Source organism: Heteronotia binoei, chromosome 5, assembly GCF_032191835.1.
Source record: "Heteronotia binoei isolate CCM8104 ecotype False Entrance Well chromosome 5, APGP_CSIRO_Hbin_v1, whole genome shotgun sequence".
Lineage (NCBI taxonomy): Eukaryota > Metazoa > Chordata > Lepidosauria > Squamata > Gekkonidae > Heteronotia > Heteronotia binoei.
In genome coordinates this window covers 13,975,092-13,998,538 of record NC_083227.1, presented here as the reverse complement: position 1 = coordinate 13,998,538, position 23,447 = coordinate 13,975,092, and the positions used below count along the sequence as shown (strand labels likewise).

General features: G+C 50.4%; 2 protein-coding genes across 3 annotated transcripts in view; one reads left to right on the top strand and one right to left on the bottom strand.

Annotated features, from left to right (window-relative positions):
* LOC132570948 (class I histocompatibility antigen, F10 alpha chain-like) overlaps nt 1–2,092 on the top strand; it is a 72,014-nt gene extending 69,922 nt beyond the window's left edge. Inside the window, exon 5 of the mRNA XM_060237582.1 lies at nt 2,040–2,092. Within this exon, the coding sequence (XP_060093565.1) occupies nt 2,040–2,092 (53 nt within the window). The remainder of the gene's footprint in view (nt 1–2,039) is intronic.
* LOC132571081 (zinc finger protein 91-like) overlaps nt 1–23,447 on the bottom strand; it is a 336,113-nt gene that overhangs the window by 305,057 nt on the left and 7,609 nt on the right. The window lies entirely within an intron of this gene.

The following is a 23,447-nucleotide window of genomic DNA, read 5'->3' as shown; positions in this document are numbered from 1 at the left end:
GGGCAATAAATGTAGAGTCTGTTAATTGCTCTATAGCTCTATAGCTCCTTGAGGCTGGATTAAATGGACACGTTTATCAACTTTGCTGTTGTCCAACACGACAAATGGTCTCTAAACCAAACTGGTTGTTCTCTCTACTTGTTAACTGTACTATTTTGGCATAGATTCCGACTTGTTGCTATTTTGCATGCTTAACCAACTGACCACCAGCTATGAGTAGCTCTGCTCACTGTACCCCCTTTCATCGTCTGATGAAGTGTGCATGCACACAAAAAGCTCGCCTTCTGAATAAAACTTTGTTGGTTTTAAAGGTGCTACTGGACTTTGTTCCATTGCTTCAGACCAACACAGCTGCCCACCTGGATCTGTTTTGAAGACTTCCAGTGTAAGAGAGATACCTATCCCAAAAGCATTCGGTTCCATTGTCAAAACCAGGGGGTGGCCAAATTGTGGCTCAGGAGCCACATGTGGCTATTTCACACATATTAGGAGGCTCTCTAAGCCCCCACTGCCCCATTGGCTGGCTTGCAGAAGACATTTCTCTCTTTAAATCACTCCTCCAAGCCAAGCCAGCTGGCAGCTTGGAGAACGCATTTAAAATTGGTTAAGAACATAAGAGAAGCCATGTTGGATCAGGCCAATGGGCCATTCAGTCCAACACTCTGTGTCACATAAGAACGCAAGAGAAGCCCTGTTGGATCAGGCCAGTGGCCCATCCAGTCCAACACTCTGTGTCACATAAGAACATAAGAAAAGCCATGTTGGATCAGGCCAGTGGCCCATCCAGTCCAACACTCTGTGTCACATAAGAACATAAGAGAAGCCATGTTGGATCAGGCCAATGGCCCAACCAGTCCAACACTCTGTGTCACATAAGAACACAAGAGAAGCCCTGTTGGATCAGGCCAATGGCCCATCCAGTCCAACACTCTGTGTCACATAAGAACATAAGAGAAGCCCTGTTGGATCAGGCCAAAGGCCCATCCAGTCCAACACTCTGTGTCACACAGTGGCCAATATATGTGTGTGTGTGTGTGTGTTTGTGTATGTATATATATATATATACACACACACACACATACATACATACATATACAAACACACACACATATATATACTGTGGCTAATAGCCGCTGATGGACCTCTGCTCCATATTTTTATCTAACCCCCTCTTAAAGCTGGCTATGCTTGTAGCCGCCGCCACCTCCTGTGGCAGTGAATTCCACATGTTAATCACCCTTTGGGTGAAGAAGGACTTCCTTTTATCCGTTCTAACCCAACTGCTCAGCAATTTCATCGAATGCCCACGAGTTTTGGTATTGTGAGAAAGGGAGAAAAGGACTTCTTTCTCTACTTTCTCCATCCCATGCATAATCTTGTAAACCTCTATCATGTCACCTCGCAATTGACGTTTCTCCAAGCTAAAGAGCCCCAAGCGTTTTAACCTTTCTTCATAGGGAAAGTGTTCCAAACCTTTAATCATTCTAGTTGCCCTTTTCTGTACTTTTTCCAATGCTATAATATCCTTTTTGAGGTGCAGTTACCAGAATTGTACACAGTATTCCAAACGAGACCACACCATCGATTTATACAGGGGCATTATGATACTGGCTGATTTGTTTTCAGTTCCCTTCCTAATAATTCCCAGCATGGCGTTGGCCTTTTTTTATTGCAATCGCACACTGTCTTGACATTTTCAGTGCGTTATCTACCACGACCCCAAGATCTCTCTCTTGGTCAGTCTCTGCCAGTTCACACCCCATCAACTTGAATTTGTAGCTGGGATTCTTGCCCCCAATGTGCATTACTTTGCACTTGGCCACATTGAACCTCATGTGCCACATTGACGCCCACTCAACTGCTTTCTTTCCACCTCTCCATCCCCAACCTATTTCCTTCTTTCCTTCCTCCCTCCCTCCCTCCTGGCTCTCAAACATCTGACATTTATTTTATGTGGCTCTTGCATTAAGCAAGTTTGGCCATCCCTAGTCAAAACCATTCTTATTTTTAAGGCTTTTCTCTCTGGTTTTGTCCTGCAGTGAGAAGGCGAAGGGTGTATCAGGCATGCCACAGAGTGCTGCCAAGTGAGTGATCGACTCTGCCCCTGAAGGAACAGTTGATGACATGTTGATTACCTGTCTGTCAGGCCTGGAACTGTTGCCCCCAAGCATCAAGAAGACAGAGCATCATTGCCTCAGATATGAGAGAAGCCATTTTGCATCAGGCCAGTGGCCCTTCCAGTCCAAAACTGTGTCACAGTGACCAAAACTCAGGTGCCATCAGGAGGTCCACCAGCAGGGCCAGAACTCCACAAGCCCTCCCACTGCTGGTCTGCAAGCAGCAAGAATATAGAACATCACTGCCCCAGACAAAGTTTTAAGAACATAAGAGAAGCCATGTTGGATCAGGCCAGTGGCCCATCCAGTCCAACACTCTGTGACACAGTGGCCAAAACCCCAGGTACCATCAGGAAGGTCCACCAGTGGGGCCAGGACACTAGAAGCCCTCCCACTGTTGCCTCCCCAAGCACCAAAAATACAGAGCATCACTGCCCCAGACAGAGAGTTCCAACAATACACTGTGACTAAAAGCCACTGATGGACCTCTGCTTCATATGTTGATCCAATCCCCTCTTGAAGCTGTCTATGCTTGTAGCTGCCACCACTTCCTGTGGCAGTGAATTCCATGTGTTATTCATTCGTTGGGTGAAGAAGGACTTCTTTTGGGTGAAGAAGTGTTCCATGTGTACCTTACGGCTAATAGCCACTGACGGACCTCTGCTCCAGATGTTCATCCAATCCCCTCTGGAAGCTGTCTATGCTTGTAGCTACCACCACAAAAGCTGTACAGTATTCTTAGTGCCATTGAAATGTAGTGTTTTCTGAAGGGAGTGCTTTTGGAGATGACAGAGGAAGTATTCATATGAAACGGAGATTAACCTGCAAACCTCTTGTGTGAATAGGAGGGCATTCGCAGATTTTAAAAAGCAAAACAAAACTGCAAGAGCCAGTTAATCATCTAAAAACGTGTTCCCAGATGTTTTCAGACGCTCAGAAGAAACTTGATGGCCGATAACTGAGGGAATTCCAAGGTGAGATAGCTGCAGGAGCCCCAGAAGTGGAATTGAAATCCAGTGTGGTTTACAGTTAGAATGTCAGACTGGGATCTGAGTGAGCACAGCAAATCCAGCCGGGGCTTCGGGGACTGCACTGGCTGCCGATAACATACCGAGTTCGGTACAAGGTGCTGGTTATGACCTTTAAAGCCCTTTATGGTCTGGGACCTGCCTACCTTAGGGACCGTCTCTCCCCACATGTCCCCCAGAGAGTGCTGAGGTCGGGGTCTCAGAACCTCCTTATAATCCCTGGGCCAAAGGAGGCCCGTCTGAAAGCGACCAGGGACAGGGCCTTCTCGATTGCAGCTCCCTGTTGGTGGAATCAGCTCCCGGAGGAGGTGAGGGCCCTGCGGAACCTTGAACAGTTCCGCAGGGCCTGTAAAACAACCCTCTTCCGGTTGGCATATAATTAACTGTGAGCAGAATGCCTGAATATTAAATCTTAAACATCAGATTACTGAATATTGGAAATTTGAAGGACTGATTAAGGAATAGTAGCATAGTGTATATCGATGTGAGTTTTATGTATTTTTAGGCTTTTATGTATTTTATTGTATAATTTTAATTGTATTTAAATCGACCTTTGTTAGCTTTTATTGTTGTAAGCCGCCCTGAGCCCACCTCGGTGGGGTAGGGCGGGATATAAATCGAATAAAGTAAAGTAAATAATTTACCCTTTTGGTGAGCTGCCTGAAGAAGGAAACTCTGAAGAGGACAGAAGCGCAGTCCGTTTGCAGCCACACCTGGTTTGGGAAGCAGTCGTATCCATTTTGGAATTTCTTGGGACTTCGTGTAGCTCCACAAACCAAGAGAGAACATTATAAAAATATTGTTGAGTATAAAAATTGTTTTAGTATTACATGCATAAGTTAAACCCCTCTCAGAGTGTTCTATATTTATTCACCCTTTGAATAAGAGCTGCAAATGCCCAGGTGGGGGCAGGGGATCCCCCGGTTTGGAGGCCCTCCCCCTCGCTTCAGGGTCATCAGAAAGTGGGGGGTGGGGAGGGAAATGCCTGCTGGGAGCCCCATTATTCCCTATGCAGACCAGTTCCCATAGGGCATAATGGAGAATTGATCCACTGGTATCTGGGGCTCTGGAGGGGGCTGTTTTTTTGAGTTAGAGGCACCAAATTTTCCGCATAGCATTCAGTGCCTCTCCCCAAAATACCCTCCAAGTTTCAAAAGGATTGGACCAGGGGCCCCCAAAGAAGATGTCCCTATCCTTCATTATTTCCAATGGAGGAAAGGAAAGGTCCCCTGTGCCAGCACCAGTCGTTTCCGACTCTGGGGTGCTGTTGCTTTCACAACGTTTTCACAGCAGACTTTTGACGGGGTGGTTTGCCATTGCCTTCCCCAGTCATCTACACTTCCCCCCCAGGAAGCTGGGGACTCATTTTACCGACCTCGGAGGGATGGAAGGCTGAGTCAACCTTGGGCTGGCTACCTGAATCCAGCTTTTGCTGGGATAGAACTTAGGTCGTGAGCAGAGAGTTCAGATCACAGTACTGGAGTATTGCTGCTTTACCACTCTGCGCCATGGGGCTGCTATTTCCAATGGAAGGAAGGCATTTAAAAGGTGTGCGGTCCCTTTAAATGTGATGACCAGAACTCTCTTTGGAGTTCAATTATGCTTGTCACAACCTTGATCCTGGCTCCATCCCCAACATCTCCTGGCTCCACCCCCAAAGACCTCAGATATTTCTTGAATTGGACTTTGCAACCCTACTTTGAATATGCACATGCTGGAATGACCTTGGGTCACAGTTCTCTCGAAGCTGTTCTCTTAAGAGCAGTTCTGGGAGAGCTCTCTCAGCCCAACCTACACCACGGGGTGTCTGTTGTGGGGAGGGGAAGGAGATTGTAAGCCGCTCTTGAGATTCTGAGTGAAGGGCGGGATATAAATCCAATCCCTTTTTCTTTGTACACTCGTCAATTTTGGGTTGGGAAACTGCTGGAGTTTTTTAGGTTGAAACCTGGGGAGGGCGGAGCTTGGGCAGAAAGGGAACCCCAGTGGGGTGTAATTCCATAGTGTCTGCTCTCCAAAGCAGCCATTTTCTCCAGGGGAACTGGTCTCTGTAGTACAGAGATCAGCTGTAATTCTGGGAAATCTCCAGTTTGGTGTAGTGGTTAAGGAGAGCCAGCTTGGTGTCGTGGTTAAGTGCGTGGACTCTTATCTGGGAGAACTGGGTTTGATTCCCCACTCCTCCACTTGCAGCTGCTGGAATGGCCTTGGGTCAGCCATAACTCTGGCAGAGGTTGTCCTTGAAAGGGCAGCTGCTGTGAGAGCCCTCTCCAGCCCCACCCACCTCACAGGGTGTCTGTTGTGGGGGAGGAAGGGAAAGGAGATTGTAGGCCGCTCTGAGCCTCTGTCCTTGAAAGGGCAGCTGCTGTGAGAGCCCTCTCCAGCCCCACCCACCTCACAGGGTGTCTGTTGTGGGGGAGGAAGGGAAAGGAGATTGTAGGCCGCTCTGAGCCTCTGTCCTTGAAAGGGCAGCTGCTGTGAGAGCCCTCTCCAGCCCCACCCACCTCACAGGGTGTCTGTTGTGGGGGAGGAAGGGAAAGGAGATTGTAGGCTGCTCTGAGCCTCTGTACTTGAAAGGGCAGCTGCTGTGAGAGCCCTCTGCTTCAATACCAAGCTGATAGCTGGCATTTTGAATCAGCTATGTTCAGAGGTTGTTTTGTAGAAAAATAGGCGGTGGAGCTCATTAGCATAACTTATTAGCATATGCTGCTGCCCCCAGTCAAAAGCAACCCGATGCAAGAAAGGAGAGCCCCGGGCAAGCGAGGCCTGCTTGGGCTGGCTAGAGATCCAACCATCCCAAGTCGGCCTCACTCACTTGGGGCTCTCCTTGGCTGCTACCCCCCACAGTCAAAAGACCAGCAAGCCACCCACCACCCAAAATCACAGGAGAAGTGGAGAAAGGGTAGTGTGAGCTTCTCCGGGGTTAATGAGGGCTGCTGGGGGTGTGGCAAAGCCCCTGGTGGCTGGCTGGCTGCCCGCTCTCCTAATCCAGGGCTTGTTATGCAGCTGCACCTACTATTCAATGGACAAGGTAGGTGGGGGGGAGGAAGGGGGGGAACCCTCAGAAAGGTTCAGGAGCTGTGCTCCTGTGAGCTCCTGCTGAATCTGAGGCCTTGCTATGTTAAAAGAAACTTATGGTGTGAACCAAGTTGGATTCTCCGGTTGAACAAAAGAAGGTACATTTGTTGCTATGGAACTGAAAGAGCTCTATGAACTTTGTTGTAGATTTCCTGGGCTGTGTGGCCATGGTCTTGGCATAGTAGTACCTGACATTTCGCCGGCGGCTGTGACTGGCATCCTCACAGATATAACACGCTTTCTGTGTTATACCTCTGAGAATGCCGGTCACAGCTGCTGCCTAAATGTCAGGTACTACCAGAGGTCATTTTGTAGAAAAATAGATGGTGGAGCTCATTAGCATAACTCCTTAACATGCCACCACCCCCACCAGCCAAAAGCAACCCAACGCAAGAAAGGAGAGCCCCGGGTGAGCAAGGCCTACTTGGGCTGGCTAGAGATCCAGCCATCCCAAGTCGGCCTCACTCACCTGGGGCTCTCCTTGGCTGCTACCCCCCATAGTCAAAAGACCAGCAAGCCACCCACCACCCAAAATCACAGAAGAAGTGGAGAAAGGGTGTCACAGGCTTCTCCAGGAGTTAATGAGGGCTGCTGGGGGCGTGGCAAAGCCCCTGGTGGCTGCCTGGCTGCCCGCTCTCCTAATCCAGGGACTGTGATGGAGCTGCACCTACTATTCAATGGACAAGGTAGGTGGGGGGGAGGAAGAGGGGGAACCCTCAGAAAGGTTCAGGAGCTGCACTTCCGTGAGCTCCTGCTGAATCTGAGGCCTGGGTACTACTGTGCCAAGACCATGGCCATATAGTCCAGAAAATCTACAACAACTACTGAACTCTGGCCATGAAAGCCTTTGACAACATATCTCTAAGAATTGTTGGGAGTGACAGAACCGGAAGACTTCTGTGAACAGTTTGGAGAGACTTTCAGCATTTGCGCATAAATTACACATCGTTCGGCCCATGTGTACCCACGATGGTTTGGTGGGAAAAAGCACTGGAAAAAGTCCAGAAAAGGGCAACTAGAATGACTAAAGGGTTGGAACACTTTCCCTATGAAGAAAGGTTAAAATGCTTGGGGCTCTTTAGCTTGGAGAAACGTTGGACTGGATGGGCCACTGGCCTGATCCAACATGGCTTCTCTTATGTTCTTATGTGACACAGAGTGCTGGACTGGATGGGCCACTGGCCTGATTCAACATGGCTTCTCTTATGTTCTTATGTGACACAGAGTGTTGGACTGGATGGGCCATTGGCCTGATCCAACATGGCTTCTCTTATGTTCTTATGTGACACAGAGTGTTGGACTGGATGGGCCATTGGCCTGATCCAACACGGCTTCTCTTATGTTCTTCTGTGACACAGAGTGTTGGACTGGATGGGCCATTGGCCTGATCCAACATGGCTTCTCTTATGTTCTTATGTGACACAGAGTGTTGGACTGGATGGGCCATTGGCATGATCCAACATGGCTTCTCTTATGTGACACAGAGTGTTGGACTGGATGGGCCATTGGCCTGATCCAACATGGCTTCTCTTATGTGACACAGAGTGTTGGACTGGATGGGCCATTGGCCTGATCCAACAGGGCTTCTCTTATGTGACACAGAGTGTTGGGATGGATGGGCCATTGGCCTGATCCAACATGGCTTCTCTTACGTTCTTATGGGAACAATAGTTCTTCTTGTAGTTCTAACAGTATCGATCGGAACAAAGTTTGAGTCCAGTCGGCACCTTTAAGACCAACACAGTTTTATTTAAGGTATGAGCTTTCGTGTGCAACCACACTGCTTCAGATACAATGGAATGGAAATAGAAAAAGAGTCATACATACAGAGGGCGGGCCGTCAGTTAGCATACAGAATAATGATGGTGTTTTTAACAGATGGAAAAACAACATCGCTGCCCACAGGGCCGGCCTGAGCCCTTCTGGCGCCCGAGGCAGCACAGCTCCGCCCTCACCCCTGAGTCCCCGGGGCCTGCGGCTTACTTGCGAGTAGACCCACGGCCGCGCCTACTTGTGAGTAAACCCGCGAATCAGCGAGGAAGAGGCAGGACGGGCGAGCGGAGGATGGGGAGGAGGTGGGGTGGGCTGGAGGACGAAGGGAATCGATGGGGAGGAGGTGGGACAGGCAAGCAGAGGACAAGAAGGGTTGGGGGGAGGCGGGGCGGTGGGGAGGACGAAGGGAAGTGGTAGGAAGGGGGCGGGGCAGGCAAGAAGAGGTTGAGAAGGGACGGGGAGGAGGCGGGGTGGGGGGGAGGAGAAAGGGAATCAGCGGGGAGGAGATAGGCTAGAGATCCAGCCATCCCAAGCGGATGGGTGGGGGAAGAGGCAAACTAGAGTTTTGTCTATGGCATGGGGAGGGGGAGGGCCAAATTCGGCACCCCCACCCTGCCGGCACCCCCACCCCGCCGGCACCCTAGGCGACCCCCTAGTTTGCCTAGTGGAAGGGCCGGCCGTGGCTGCCCACTTGAGAGCATTTATTAGTTGTCCGATAGCGTTTACATTGGGAACGTATCACGCCGAAGGGAATAATCACAGACAGAGCTTTGCATTTCTTAAATATTCTGAACCCGACTTGAAAGCAATGAACAGCCAGCAGCCTCGGGGAGTAACGTGCCAAAGAAACGGGCGGCCGCTGAGAACGAATCCCTGGTCAACAATAAAGCAACTCCCCAAGGATGCCAGGAGGTGTGCTGCATTTCTATTTCCATGACGTCATCTGCAAAGAATGCCGTTCTCCTGCAATGCAATATCTGTCTTCCCTCCACAGAAGTCCCTCTTCTCTGTTCCTTCTGGAACGTGATCTCCCTGAAACGCAGAGAAAGAAAGACACATTTTTTAAGATCCAACAGAGGGAGGGTTAGGGAGAAAGCACTGAGCTCTTCTTTCTTGGCAGAGCCGGTAGGGAAGGGGTGGCGCTGGGGTTTCGGCCGCCCCACCCGCACCCCCGTCCCTGCCCTTTAAAAGAGGGGGGGAGAGGTGGAGTTGCTTCTGCCCCTTCTCCCCCAGGCAGAAATAGCCGATCTGCTTCCCCCCCCCAATTTAAAGACCCCTGTCGATCAGCTGATCAGTGGGGGTCTTTAAATGGTGGGGAGCGGGTGGCCCAGTGCGGTCTCTTTCCTCCACCCAAATCTCGGGTGGGGGGAAAGAACAGGCGCAGGGCCTCGTCCTCAGTCTCGGGCTGCTTTTCCTGCAGGAGAATAACAGAGAGGCAGCCCGGGAGCGAGGCCGAGCCACCTCTTTTCCGAATCTTGGGGGGGGGAGGGGAAAGAGCCAGCGCATGGGCCTCATCCTCACACTTTCTCGGGCTGTCTTCAATGCGGGGGATCCAATTGTGCAAGCTGCAAAGTAGCGTTGTATTGTAATGTGCGAGGAACTGGCTTTCGCACGGGTTCCAAAGCTTACCTTAGGGACCGTCTCTCCCCATATGTGCCCCAGAGAGTACTGAGATGGGGGGGGGGGGGGAGAACTGGTCGACATTAGTCCCAGTGGGGTCTTGTGAGCAAAAATTCTACTTTGTGAGCTACTGGCATTAAAAGTTGTGAGCTGCTGCATCGATGAGCTGGCTCTGCGGTCTTTTTTTCCTGAGCTAAGACAAAAATGTGTGAGCCAGAGGCTAAAAAAAATGAGCTAGCTCACACTAACTCAGAGGGAACCTAAGAGAAGCCATGTTGGATCAGGCCAATGGCCCATCCAGTCCAACGCAATGTGTCACACAGGGGCCAAAATCCAGGTGCCATCAGGAGGTCCACAAGGGGGGCCAGGACTCCAGAAGCCCTCCCACTGCCACCCCTCAAGCATCAAGAATACAGAGCATCACTGCCACAGACATAAGAGAAGCCATGTTGGATCAGGCCAAAGGCCCATCCAGCCCAACACTCTGGGTCACACAGTGGCCAATATCCAGGTGCCATCAGGAGGTCCACCGGGGGGGGGGCAGGACTCCAGAAGCCCTCCCACAGTTGACTGCCTCCTTTCCCCCAAAAAAAACCCAAGAATACAGAGCATCACTGCCACAGACATAAGAGAAGCCATGTTGGATCAGGCCAAAGGCCCATCCAGCCCAACACTCTGGGTCACACAGTGGCCAATATCCAGGTGCCATCAGGAGGTCCACCAGGGGGGGGCAGGACTCCAGAAGCCCTCCCACAGTTGACTGCCTCCTTTCCCCCCCCCAAAAACCCAAGAAGACAGAGCATCGCTGCCCCAGACATAAGAACATAAGAGAAGTCATGTCTAACCCTACCATAGAGTTTTTGTCCCCAAACCAGAGCGTCTCCCCAATGTGCCTACATCACTTCCAGATCACACTGGAAGTCACGTGGGCATGTTGCTGAAATGGGCAGAGTAACTTCCAGCGCCCCGTAAGCTCACTCCCCACCTCCCCGCATCCCTCACCAGCTGCCCATAGGAACATGGCAGCCATACCTACCTTCTCCAGAATAGTCATGACAATGTCGGCTTTGTGTTACGATAACAACAACTGCCAAGACCGCTAGAACACCGAAAACAATCCACCCAGCTTGGATCATGCTGGCTGCCTATGTAGGACCTGCAATGAGAAGTCAGGAGAGTCAGCCGGATTCAAGCACCACACTCCCCCAGCGAGCCCGTGAGCATCGGCAGCAAGTGACATCTTGTTGGCGGTGTTGAAAAGTGCTCCAAAGCCGCAGTCGGCTTACAGGGATCCCTTAGGGTTTTCAAGGCAAGGAAGGATCAGAGGTGCTTTGCCGTTGTCTGTCTCTTGGAGGTCTCCCATCCAAGCATAAGCCAGGGCCAACCCTGCATAGCTCCTGAGATCTGATGAAATCAGGCTAGCCTGGGCCATCCAGGTCAGGGCAGAGGAACAGAGGTGGTTTGCCATTGCCTGCCTCTGCGTAGCAACCCTTGGAGGTCTCCCATCCAAGCATAAGCCAGGGCCGACCCTGCATAGCTCCTGAGATCTGATGAAATCAGGCTTGCCTGAGCCATCCAAGTTATTTATTTATTTATTATTTATATTGGGATTTATACCCCGCCCTTCGCACCGAAGTGTCTCAGGGCGGCTTACAACATGATAATACAAATACTACAATTTAAAACACTTACAAGTAAAATTAAAACCATAAATTAATAAAAGCAAGATAGATAAAAACCGGCGGTCTACAGATGCATTTTGTTCCATCCAAAAGATTTCCTTGTCAGTCAGTATTATAGGCCTGCCGGAAGAGGGCTGTCTTACAGGCCCTGCGGAACTGCCCTAGGTCCCGCAGGGCCCGCACCTCCTCCGGCAGCTGGTTCCACCAATAAGGTGCCGTTACTGAGAAGGCCCGATCCCTGGTGGATTTTAGACGGGCCTCCTTTGGCCCGGGGACTATCAACAGGTTTTGTGAACCCGAGCGTAGTACTCTCTGGGGAACGTGTGGGGAAAGACGGTCCCTAAGGTAGACAGGTCCTAGGCCATATAGGGCTTTAAAGGTAATAACCAACACCTTGTACCGGACTCGGAATATTACTGGCAGCCAGTGCAGATCCCGGAGCCCCGGCCGAATGTGCTCCCGTCTTGGGAGCCCTAATAACAGCCGGGCAGCAGCGTTCTGCACCAACTGCAGTTTCCGGGTCCGGCACAAGGGTAGCCCCATGTAGCGGGCATTACAGTAGTCTAACCTCGAGGTGACCGTAGCATGAATCACTGTTGCCAGGTCGTCACGTTCCAGGAAGGGGGCCAACTGCTTCGCCCGCCGAAGGTGAAAAAAACGCGGACTTGGCAGTGGCTGCTATCTGGGCCTCCATTGTCAGTGAAGGCTCCAACAGCACCCCCAGGCTCTTAACCCTGCCCGACGCTGTTAGTGGCGCGCCGTCAAAAACTGGCAGGGGGATTTCCCTTCCCGGGCCGCAGCGACCAAGGCACAGGACCTCTGTCTTCGCCGGATTCAGCTTCAGCCCGCTCAGCCTAAACCACCTAGCCACTGCCTGTAACGCTCGGTCCAAATTTTCTGGGGCGCAGGCGGGCCGGCCATCCATAAGCAGATAGAGCTGGGTGTCATCAGCATATTGGTGACACCCGAGCCCGTACCTTCGGGCAATCTGGGCAAGGGGGCGCATGTAGATGTTAAATAACATCGGGGAGAGCACCGCCCCTTGAGGCACCCCGCAATCAAGCGTGTGTCTCCGGGACAGTTCCTCCCCAATCGCCACCCTTTGTCCCCGACCGTCAAGGAAAGAGGAAAACCATTGCAAGGCCACCCCTGAATCCCTGCGTCGGCAAGGCGGCGCGCCAGAAGCCGATGGTCGACCATATCGAACGCTGCCGATAGGTCCAACAACATCAGCACTGCCGAGCCGCCTTGATCCAGTTAGGGCTGAGGAAGGAGGGTTGTTTGCCATTGCCTGCCTCAGTGCCTCTGTGTAGCAACCCTTGGAGGTCGCCATAACTAATTGCCATTGACAGACTTATCCTCCCGAGTCTTGTTCTCCTGTCCACTCCCTCTGCCCCAAAAGCCTTCTGGAAAGTTCCATCTGCGGGCTGTTCCTCCCGAGATGCTTAAAACATATCCGTGGACAGCTCAGAGGAGACCAGTGAAACGTCTACAGTTTGACAAAACAGAAGCTTAAGGGCCAATCTACCCTCAGATTCATACCCCCCCCTCCAACTATCCTGACCTTTCTGAGGAACAAGGCAATCGTACTTTGGGGAGGCCCGCTTTCCAGAGCACAATTTCCAAAAGCCGTTAAACCGAGAGCTAGTACATGGTGGCTATTTATTTGGATTTTTATTCTGCCCTCCCCGCAAACGAAGCTCAGGGTGGTTCACAACAATGCTATGGATCAGTATCAGCAGGGCAATTAAAGGGTAGGGATCTTAGGGACCCGAGTTCCAATCCTCACTCTGTTGTGGAAGCTCAGCTGGTGACCTTGGGCTAGTCACAGGGAGAAAACCCAGTACTACTGAGAAGTAAGTCCCAGAAGTAAAAGCATGAGTATCTGTGCAGGATCGTTCGCTTTTTAAACATTCCAAGTATGTTCAGTGTTTTTTCTGAAATCTGGCAACGCTTCTGCCAACCGCCACCCTTTCTGGGAAATGAGGCAACCTCTCTGAAGGATTTTCCTTTGGACGCCAGAGGGCGCTGCTGCTCCCTCACTGTGGATCCAGGGAGGAGTGTGTGTGTGCAAGGAGGGGAGGGGAGAGATTAAAAGTGCCAGGCTTTCTCTCCAAGCCCCCCCCCCCTTACATCACCCCTTCCTCCACTTTTGGCAAACCCCCCATCTCAGCCATAGCTCTGGTAGGAGTTGTCCTTGAAAGGGCAGCTGCTGTAAGAGGCCTCCCAGCCAGCCCCACGCACCTCACAGGGCGTCTGTTGTGTGCTTGGGAAGCTAAAAGGAGACTGCAACCGCTCTGAGACTCTGAGATTTAGGGTGTAGGGCGGAAGATAAATCCAATATCTTCTTCTTCAGCTGTTCCCTCACAACTGTGCATACAGCTGTTTTGGATTTGGATTTGGATTTATTGGATTTATATCCTGCCCTCCACTCCGAAGAGTCTCAGAGCGGCTCACAATCTGCTTTACCTTCCTCCCCCACAACAGACACCCTGTGAGGTGGGTGGGGCTGGAGAGGGCTTTCACAGCAGCTGCCCTTTCAAGGACAGCTCTGCCAGAGCTATGGCTGACCCAAGGCCATTCCAGCAGGTGCAAGTGAAGGAGTGGGGAATCAAACCCGGTTCTCCCAGATAAGAGTCCACACACTTAACCACTACACCAAACTAGCTCTCCAAAAGAACCAAACTAGTTCTTTTGAAGAACAGGTCTACGCTTGCGATGAGTTACCCTGTCCGACTTTTAGCAGTAATTACAGGGGGAGGGCAATTTCTTCTCTCCTTAACACCCCCCCCCCACACACACACACACATCCCTTTCCTCAAGCCTGCAGGGCTCGTGTCTTTGGCCAGGGGTGTCTGTGTAGGTCTTAGAGCCCTCCCTCCCGTTCCACAGACAGGTCCCACCCATTAGCTCTCCAGGGCCGGATCTAGGAGAAGGGCAGAGGGGGGCTCTTGCCCTGGGCGCTGATGGAGAAGGGGTGCCAAATTGGGTATGGAGTCCATTGTATTCTATGGGACCATAAGATAGAATGGCCCATAAGGGGCGCCACTTTTTAATCCCCCCCCCCTTAAAAAACATGTTGATCTGGTCCTGTAGCCCTCAAGTCTGCAAAAAGGAGAAGCTCTTTGTGCCCCCCCCCCCGCCCCGCTCAGTAACTCACCGAAGAACACGGAGCAAGGCTGATTTAGCTGGAGACACGACTGGAGTGCTTTTCTTCTGCTGCACGTCTGCCAAAGGGTGCTTGGAGGAAAGTGAAACTGGGCGAAACCCGGACAACCCTCCTGCCACTGCCTTTTCTAGGAAATCAAGTGACTTCTCACAAATCTTTCTTGGACGCCGGAGGGGGGGTGTTGCTGTTCCCAGTTTTAGTTTAAAAGTTGTATTGGTTTCAAAAAGTTGGGAATGGGGAATAAGAAGGAAAAAAAGAAATAAGGATTACAAATCAATCTTGATCTGCATAGAGAGTACTTTCAAGAGAGTACTTTGGAGAGCCAGTTTGGTGTCGTGGTGAAGTGTGCAGACTCTTATCTGGGAGAACCGGGTTTGATTCCCCTCTCCTCCACTTGCACCAGCTGGAATGGCCTTGGGTCAGCCATAGCTCTGGCAGAGGTTGAGAGCCAGTTTGGTGTAGTGGTTTAAGTGTGCGGACTCTTATCTGGGAGAACCGGGTTTGATTCCCCACTCCTCCGCTTGCACCAGCTGGAATGGCCTTGGGTCAGCCATAGCTCTGGCAGAGGTTGAGAGACAGTTTGGTGTATTGGTTAAGTGTGCGGACTCTTATCTGGGAGGACCGGGTTGATTCCCCACTCCTCCGCCTTTACCTGCTGGGCATGGCCTTGGGTCAGCCATAGTTTTGGCAGAGTTCCCAAATTCTTTTTGAGGGGAGACCAATGTAAAGTGCAGGGGTGGCCAAACTTGCTTAATGTAAGAGCCACATAGAATCACCATCAGATGTTTGAGAGCCACAAAACATGAACATCAGATGTTTGAGAGGCGCAAGACATGGGAAGGAGGGAGGGAGAAAAGAATAGATGGGAGGGAAGGGATGGGAGGTGGTGGAGAGCCAGTTTGGTGTCGTGGTTAAGTGTGCGGACTCTTATCTGGGAGAAACCGGGTTTGATTCCCCACTCCTCCACTTGCACCTGCTGGAATGGCCTTGGGTCAGCCACAGCTCTGGCAGAGGTTGTCCTTGAAAGGGCAGCTGCTGGGAGAGCCCTCTCAGCCCCACCCACCTCACAGGGTGTCTGTTGTGGAGGAAGAAGGTAAAGGAGATTGTGAGCCGCTCTGAGACTCTTCGAGTGGAGGGCGGATATAAATCCAATATCTTCTTCTTCTTCAAATAATACAAGTCTACATCTGCAATACTTCCTTAAAATACATAAATTGTCACATATTGTTGTCTCTAAACAGTGCATCATCAACATTTTAATATTTAGTATTATAAATCTTTTTGTTAAAATAACTATTGAATTTGACATTTCCAGTAAAAGCAATCTTACAATACAGAGTACAGGAAAAGGGACGATATAAATTCACACCAGAGAATCTCAAGAGTCTTGAGTATTTAGCCAGGCATAGAATTTCAACCAGTATTTTCTTGCTTCTTCCTTAGATTTCCCAACCAACAGCTATGGCTGACCCGAGGCCATTCCAGCAGGTGCAAGCGGAGGAGCGGGGAATCAAACCTGGTTCTCCCAGATAAGAGTCCAGGCACTTCCACCACTACACCCAACTGGCTCTCTCACAGACACACACCTTCCCTCAAGCCAGCAAGGCTTATTTCTATGGCTCTTCCTCTCTCTGTAGTGGGGTTGCCAATCCCCAGGTGGGGGCAGGGGATCCCCTGGTTTGGAGGCCCTCCCCTCGCTTCAGGGTCATCAGAAAGCAGTCGGGGGGGGGAGGGAAATGTCTGCTGGGCACTCCATTATTCCTTATGGAGAACAATTCCCACAGGGTATAATGGTGAATTGATTCGTGGGTATCTGGGGCTCTGGGGGGCTGTTTTTTGAGGTAGAGACACCAAATTTGCAGCCAAGCATCTAGCGCCTCTCCTCAAAACATTGCCCAAGTTTCAAAAAGATTGGACTAGGGGGTCCAATTTTATGAGCCACAAAAGAAGGTACCCCTATCCTTCATTATTCCAATGGAGGAAAGGCATTTAAAAGGTGTGTGGTCCCTTTAAATGTGGCCAGAACTCCCTTTGGAGTTCAATGATGCTTGCCCCAACCTATCTCCTGGCTCCACCCCCAAAATATCCTGGCTCCACCCCCAAAGTCCCCCAGATATTTATTGAATTGGACTTGGCAACGCTAGTGTGGAGGTATGTAGGATTCCTTTCAAGAGAAATCCCAGAGCCCTCCTCTCATTCAACAGCTGAGTCCCATCTATTAGCACCCACTTCTACAAAGCTAAGAGCCCTGTGGCGCAGAGTAGTAAAGCTTCAGTACTGCAGTCCTAAGCTCTGCTCACGACCTGAGTTCAATCCCTGGTGGAAGCTGGATTTTCAGGTCACCAGCTCGAGGTTGACTCAGCCTTCCATCCTTCCGAGGTCGGTCAAATGAGTCCCCCAGCTTGCTGGGGGGGAAGCGTAGATGACTGGGGAAGGCAATGGCAAACCACCCCTTAAAAAGTCTGCATTGAAAACGTTGTGAGAGGCAACATCACCCCAGAGTCGGAAACGACTGGTGCTCACACAGGGGACCTTTCCTTTCCTTTCCTTTCCTTTCCTTTCCTTTCCTTTCCTTTCCTTTCCTTTCCTTTCCTTTTCCTTTCCTTTCCTTTCCTTTCCTTTCCTTTCGGGAGGGACGGTGGCTCAGTGGTAGAGCATCTGCTTGGGAAGTAGAAGGTCCCAGGTTCAATCCCTGGCATCTCCAAAAAAGGGTCCAGGCAAATAGGTGTGAAAAACCTCAGCTTGAGACCCTGGAGAGCCGCTGCCAGTCTGAGAAGACAATACTGACTTTGATGGACCAAGGGTTTGATTCCCCCACTCCTCCACTTGCACCTACTAGCATGGCCTTGGGTCAGCCATAGCTCTGGCAGAGGTTGTCCTTGAAAGGGCAGCTGCTGTGAGAGCCCTCTCTGCCCCACCCACCTCACAGGGTGTCTGTTGTGGGGAGGAAGGGAAAGGAGATTGTAGGTCACTCTGAGCCTCTGTCCTTGAAAGGGCAGCTGCTGTGAGAGCCCTCTCAGCCCCACCCACCTCACAGGGTGTCTGTTGTGGGGGAGGAAGGGAAAGGAGATTGTGAGCCGCTCTGAGCCTCTGTCCTTGAAAGGGCAGCTGCTGTGAGAGCCCTCTCAGCCCCACCCACCTCACAGGGTGTCTGTTGTGGGGGGAGGAAGGGAAAGGAGGTTGTAAGCTGCTCTGAGATTCTAATGGTACATTCACGCTACACTAAATAATACGTTTTTGCATCCGGATTTTTACTGTGTAAGAATAGCAAAAATCCATATGTAAAATGCATTATTTAGTGTCATGTGAATGCACCATGAGATTCAGAACAGAGGGCGGGATGCAAATCCAATGTCGTCGTCTTCTTCTGCTTCCAGCTTTCCTTCACCCAGCCAGTGCAGTGTAGTAGATAAGTGTGTTGCACTACCGCTTGGGAGACCTGGGTTCCAATCACCACTCCTGCCATGGGAGCTTGCTGTGTGACCTTGGGGCGGTCACCTTTTCTCAGCCTAATCATTGGGTTGTTTTGAGGACAAAATGGAGGCAAAGAAAACAAATTCTTCTCCCCCTCCCAAATTATTAGGGCTGGGGTGGCCAGCGGGAGCTCTCCAGATGTTTTTTGCCTACAACTCCCATCAGCTCCAGCCAGCATGGCCAATGGCTGGGACTGATGGGAGTTGTAGGCAAAAAACATCTGGGGAGCTACTATTGGCCACCCCTGTATTAGGGTATCCAGTAAAACTGATGGGCAGTAGCTTGCAGACAGGAAAGCCAGCTGTGGTGTGGTGGTTAAGAAATCTGGAGAACTAGGTTTGATTCTGCACTTCTCCACATGAAGCCAGCTGGGTGATGTTAGGTCAGTCACAGTTCTCTCAGAGCTCTCTCAGCCCCACCTATATGGGGAGGGACGGTGGCTCAGTGGTTGAGCATCTGCTTGGTAAGCAGAAGGTCGCAGGTTCAATCCCCGGCATCTCCAACAAAAAAGGGTCCTGACAAGTAGGCGTGAAAAACCTCAGCTTGAGACCCTGGAGAGCCGCTGCCAGTCTGAGTAGACGATACTGACTTTAGGGGAGGGACGGTGGCTCAGTGGTTGAGCATCTGCTTGGTAAGCAGAAGGTCCCAAGTTCAATCCCCAGAATCTCTAAAAAGGGTCCAGGCAAGTAGGTGTGAAAAAACTCAGCTTGAAATGCTGGAGAGCCAGTGCCAGTCTTAGACAATACAGACTTTGACGGACCGAGGGTCTGATTCAATATAAGGCAGCTTCATATGTTCATATGTAATAAGTAAGAAGCAATTTGGGGAGAGACAGTGGCTCAGTGATAGAGCATCTGCTTGGTAAGCAGAAGGTCTCAGGTTCAATCCCCGGCATCTCCAATTTAAGAGGGTCCAGGCATGAAAAAACTCAGCTTGAGACCCTGGAGAGCTGCTGCCAGTCTGAGTAGACTATACTGACTTGGATGGACCAAAGAGGGTCTGATTCAATAGAAGGCAGCATCGTATGTTCATATGCTCACAGAGAGGAAGGGAAGGCAATTGTAAGCCACTCCAAGACTCCTTCAGGAACCTGAACAGTGAGCTGTAAAACCAACTCCTCTTCTTCAGATGGACACAAGGAAATACTATTTTACATGGAATGTGGAATCTGTGGACAGAGGATGTCGTGAAAGCCCCCGGAATAGCCAACTTGAAAAGGGTATGAGATAGAACAGGGGTGGGCCAACGGTAGCTCTCCAGACTTTTCTTTGGCTACAACTCCCATCAGCCCCAGCCATTGGCCATGCTGGCTGGGGCTGATGGGAGTTGTAGGCAAAAAACATCTGGAGAACTACCGTTGGCCACCCCTGCGATAGGTAGATTAATGGAGGATAGATAGGTCAATCAGTGGCTAGTAGCCATAATGGCTGAGAGGAACCTCCACATTTAGAGGCACGGAGCCTCCGAATCGCAGAGCCAGGAGGCAACATCGTGGAAAAACCGTGGCCTCTGCGTCCTGTTCTTGGCCTACTGGAGGAACTGGTCGGCTGCTAGGTGAGAAGACAGGATGCTGAACTAGATGGACCGTTGCTCTTAAGCAACTAACAAATATTTGCAGGACAATAGTAGGATTTTGTACTAGACACAGCCTATCCATAGAATTTGGTCTGCTGAGAGCTGTATTTTTCAAGGGACACAGGTTTCTAGTCCATAAGGCAGAGCTGAGCACATTGGTGGGAGGGAGTTCAGGGACGGGGCTTGGACATTCTTTCCGCTCCACTGAGAGCCAGTTTGGTGTAGTTGTTAAGTGTGCGGACTCTTATCTGGGAGAGCCGGGTTTGATTCCCCACCCCTCCACTTGCACCTGCTGGAATGGCCATGGGTCAGCCATAGCTCTGGCAGAGGTTGTCCTTGAAAGGGCAGCTGCTGTGAGAGTCCTCTCAGCCCCACCCACCTCACAGGGTGTCTGTTGTGGGGGAGGAAGGGAAAGGAGATTGTAGGCCACTCTGAGCCCCTGTCCTTGAAAGGGCAGCTGCTGTGAGAGCCCCCTCCAGCCCCACCTACCTCACAGGGTGTCTGTTGTGGGGTGGGGGGGAAGGTAGAGGAGATTGTGGCCGCTCTGAGACTCTGAGATTCAGAGTATAGGGCGGGATATAAATCCAAATTCCTCTTCTTCACCAGCGTTCCCTCTAAGCTAAGTTAGTGTGCACTAGCTCACAGGGGGGTTTTTTGGTCTCCGGCTCACGCCTTTTTGTCTTCGCTCGGGTAAAATGGCCTCAGGGCAAACTAACGCACGCAATGGCTCACAGCTTCAACGCCACTAGCTCATGAAGTGGAATTTTTGCTCACAGGACTCTGCCTCCCCCTCCTATATGGCTCCCCCAGTTAAAGATCCTGATTCCATTTCTCTTTTCCTTGCTGCAGTAAATGGCCAGGGATCAGACAGCTCTATCCGTGGTAAGTGATGGGCTGAAAGGCCCGGGGGGCGGGGGGGGGGGAGGACCATGGGGAACTGGTAAGGCCTTCTGCTGAAGTTGGCTTTACCAAAAGGCATATTTTGGGAGCCAGGCATGGATTTCTCCTGCCAGTAAGACTGGCTGGTGACCCTGCCGACCATGTGTGCCTTGCCTCCCTTTCTGGAGTCGCCACATAAGAGAAGCCATGTTGGATCAGGCCAGTGGCCCATCCAGTCCAACACTCTGTGTCACATAAGAACGTAAGAGAAGCCATGTTGGATCAGGCCAATGGCCCATCCAGTCCAACACTCTGTGTCACATAAGAACGTAAGAGAAGCCATGTTGGATTAGGCTAATGGCCCATCCAGTCCAACACTGTGTGTCACATAAGAACATAAGAGAAGCCATGTTGGATCAGGCCAATGGCCCATCCAGTCCAACACTCTGTGTCACATAAGAACATAAGAGAAGCCATGTTGGATCAGGCCAATGGCCCATCCAGTCCCAACACTCTGTGTCACATAAGAACATAAGAGAAGCCATGTTGGATCAGGCCAATGGCCCATCCAGTCCCAACACTCTGTGTCACATAAGAACATAAGAGAAGCCCTGTTGGATCAGGCCAATGGCCCATCCAGTCCCAACACTGTGTCACATAAGAACATAAGAGAAGCCATGTTGGATCAGGCCAGTGGCCCATCCAGTCCAACACTCTGTGTCACACAGTGGCCAAAATTTACACACACACATACACACACACTGGTGGACCTCTGCTCCATAATTTTATCTAACTGCTAATAGCCACTGATGGACCTCTGCTCCATATTTTTATCTAACCCCCTCTTGAAGCTGGCTATGCTTGTAGCCGCCACCACCTCCTGTGGCAGTGAATTCCACATGTCAAAAGGACTTCCTTTTATCCGTTCTAACCAGACTGCTCAGCAATTTCATTGAATGCCCACGAGTTCTTGTATTGTGAGAAAGGGAGAAAAGTGCTTCTTTCTCTACTTTCTCCATCCCATGCATTATCTTGTAAACCTCTATCATGTCACCCCGCAGTCGACGTTTCTCCAAGCTAAAGAGCCCCAAGCGTTTTAACCTTTCTTCATCGGGAAAGTGTTCCAAACCTTTAATCATTCTAGTTGCCCTTTTCTGCACTTTTTCTGCATTAAATCAGAGATATGATTATTGATGGAGACTGTGAAGCACTTGACACTAGCAGCTTGAAGGACAATCAAAATCTCGCTCTCAGAATTCACTCTACCGTTTACGGAACACTTTGAATTCTTGGGAAAGAGAGAAAACAATCCTTCTGCACTTTCTCAACAGAGGTACTAGAGTCGGCTTTGCCTGCCTAAAGACCAGGGGGGTTGACTTTCAGATCCCGTCTAGTACAATGAGATATTTAAGACCAGATTTCAGATCGTGTGTCTGTATAACAACCAGAGAACTTCTGAGAGACGATCAGGGATTTATTTATTTATTTTGAGAAAAGAGCCCAGCAGGAGCTCATTTGCATATCAGGCCACACACCCTGACTCTAAGCCAGCCAGAAAAAAAAGCCCTGGGGATCACAATTTTATTTTAAATAAAGCATGCCTTTTGTATTTGGGAAAAAAGAAGAGGTGTTGGATTTATACCCCACACTACACTTCTGTTGTGGGGAGAAGAAGGGAAGGAGATTGTAAGCCACTCTGAGGGAGTCTCACAGCATCTTACAATCTCCCTCCCTCCCTCTCCTCACAACAGACACCCTGTGAGGTAGGTGGGGCTGAGAGAGCTCTGACAGTTTGGCGTTGAGGTTAGGAGTGTGGATAATCTGGGAGGTGTTGGATTCCCCACTTCTCCACATGCTGAGTGACCTTGGATCAGTAATAGTTTGTGAAAGAGCTGCTTTCTCAAGGGTAGTTCTTGAAACGGCTCTCTCAGCCCCAATTTCCTCACAGGGTGTCTGCTGAGGGGAGAGGAAGGGAAGGGGATTGTAAGCCACTCGGAGACTCAGAGTGAAGGGTGGAGTATAAATCCAGTCTCTTTCTTCTCTCTTTAGAGAACAGCTCTGAGAGAAAGAACTGTGACTGACCCAAGACTGCATGTTGAGGAGTGGGGAATCAAACCCAGTTCTCCAGATTAGAATCTGCTACTCTTAACCACTCATTACTGCACAAAAGCTGGGTCACTCTGAGCAGGTGAAAGTTTACCATACAACTACAGAAAAAGGCACACAATAAAAATCAGGCGTACTAACGTTTCTCACACATAGCTAAATACAGAACAATTGCAGCTCTCTAAAGAGTGAAGCAAGTCAGTTTTCAAGCCGAGAGGCAGAAGGTTATGTTCAATGGGAAGCTCATCAGGGGCTTTGTTTTTCGTAGCAGGAACTCCTTTGCATATTAGGTCACACGCCCCTGATGTAGCCAATCCTCCAAGAGCTTACAACAGGCCCTGTAAGAAGAGCAGTGTGTGCTCTTGGAGGACTGGCTACATCAGGGGGGCGTGGCTTAATATGTAGAGGAGCTCCTGTTACCAAAAAAGCCCTGCAATAAGGTCTTTTCTGATTGGAAGCCACCAGTAGGGAGCCTCATTAGACCTTTATGTGACATTTTTGGTAGCGGTGACAGAGGAAGAGAAATAACACTTGAAGTTGAGCATCTGACTGTCCTCCAATAAGACAATTGGAACCTAAAGCGATTGCGCAAACGAGTCACTCTACTAGCTGGATGAGGAACATCTTGATAACAGCAAGGTTACAAGACAAAAGACAGCAGTGATTTGTAATTCCAGAGCGATAAGTCTCCTAATTCTTCAGTTATTCTAAAAAATTATCTAGGTCGAGAGGCAGTTCTGAATGTTTGGTACTTTTCTGGAACAGGAATTCAACTTTTATATATAATTCCCCTTTTGCCTTGGCAAATCCAAGCAACCTGATTGGTTGGGACTGGGTGGGACTGTGGGGCATCAACCTTTGGCCCATCAAACTATCAGTCAAGAGTACTTGCGTGCCATTGGTTGAGTCTGTTCCTCTCTCCTGTTGAAGTGGCTGTTGCTAGCCAGCAAAG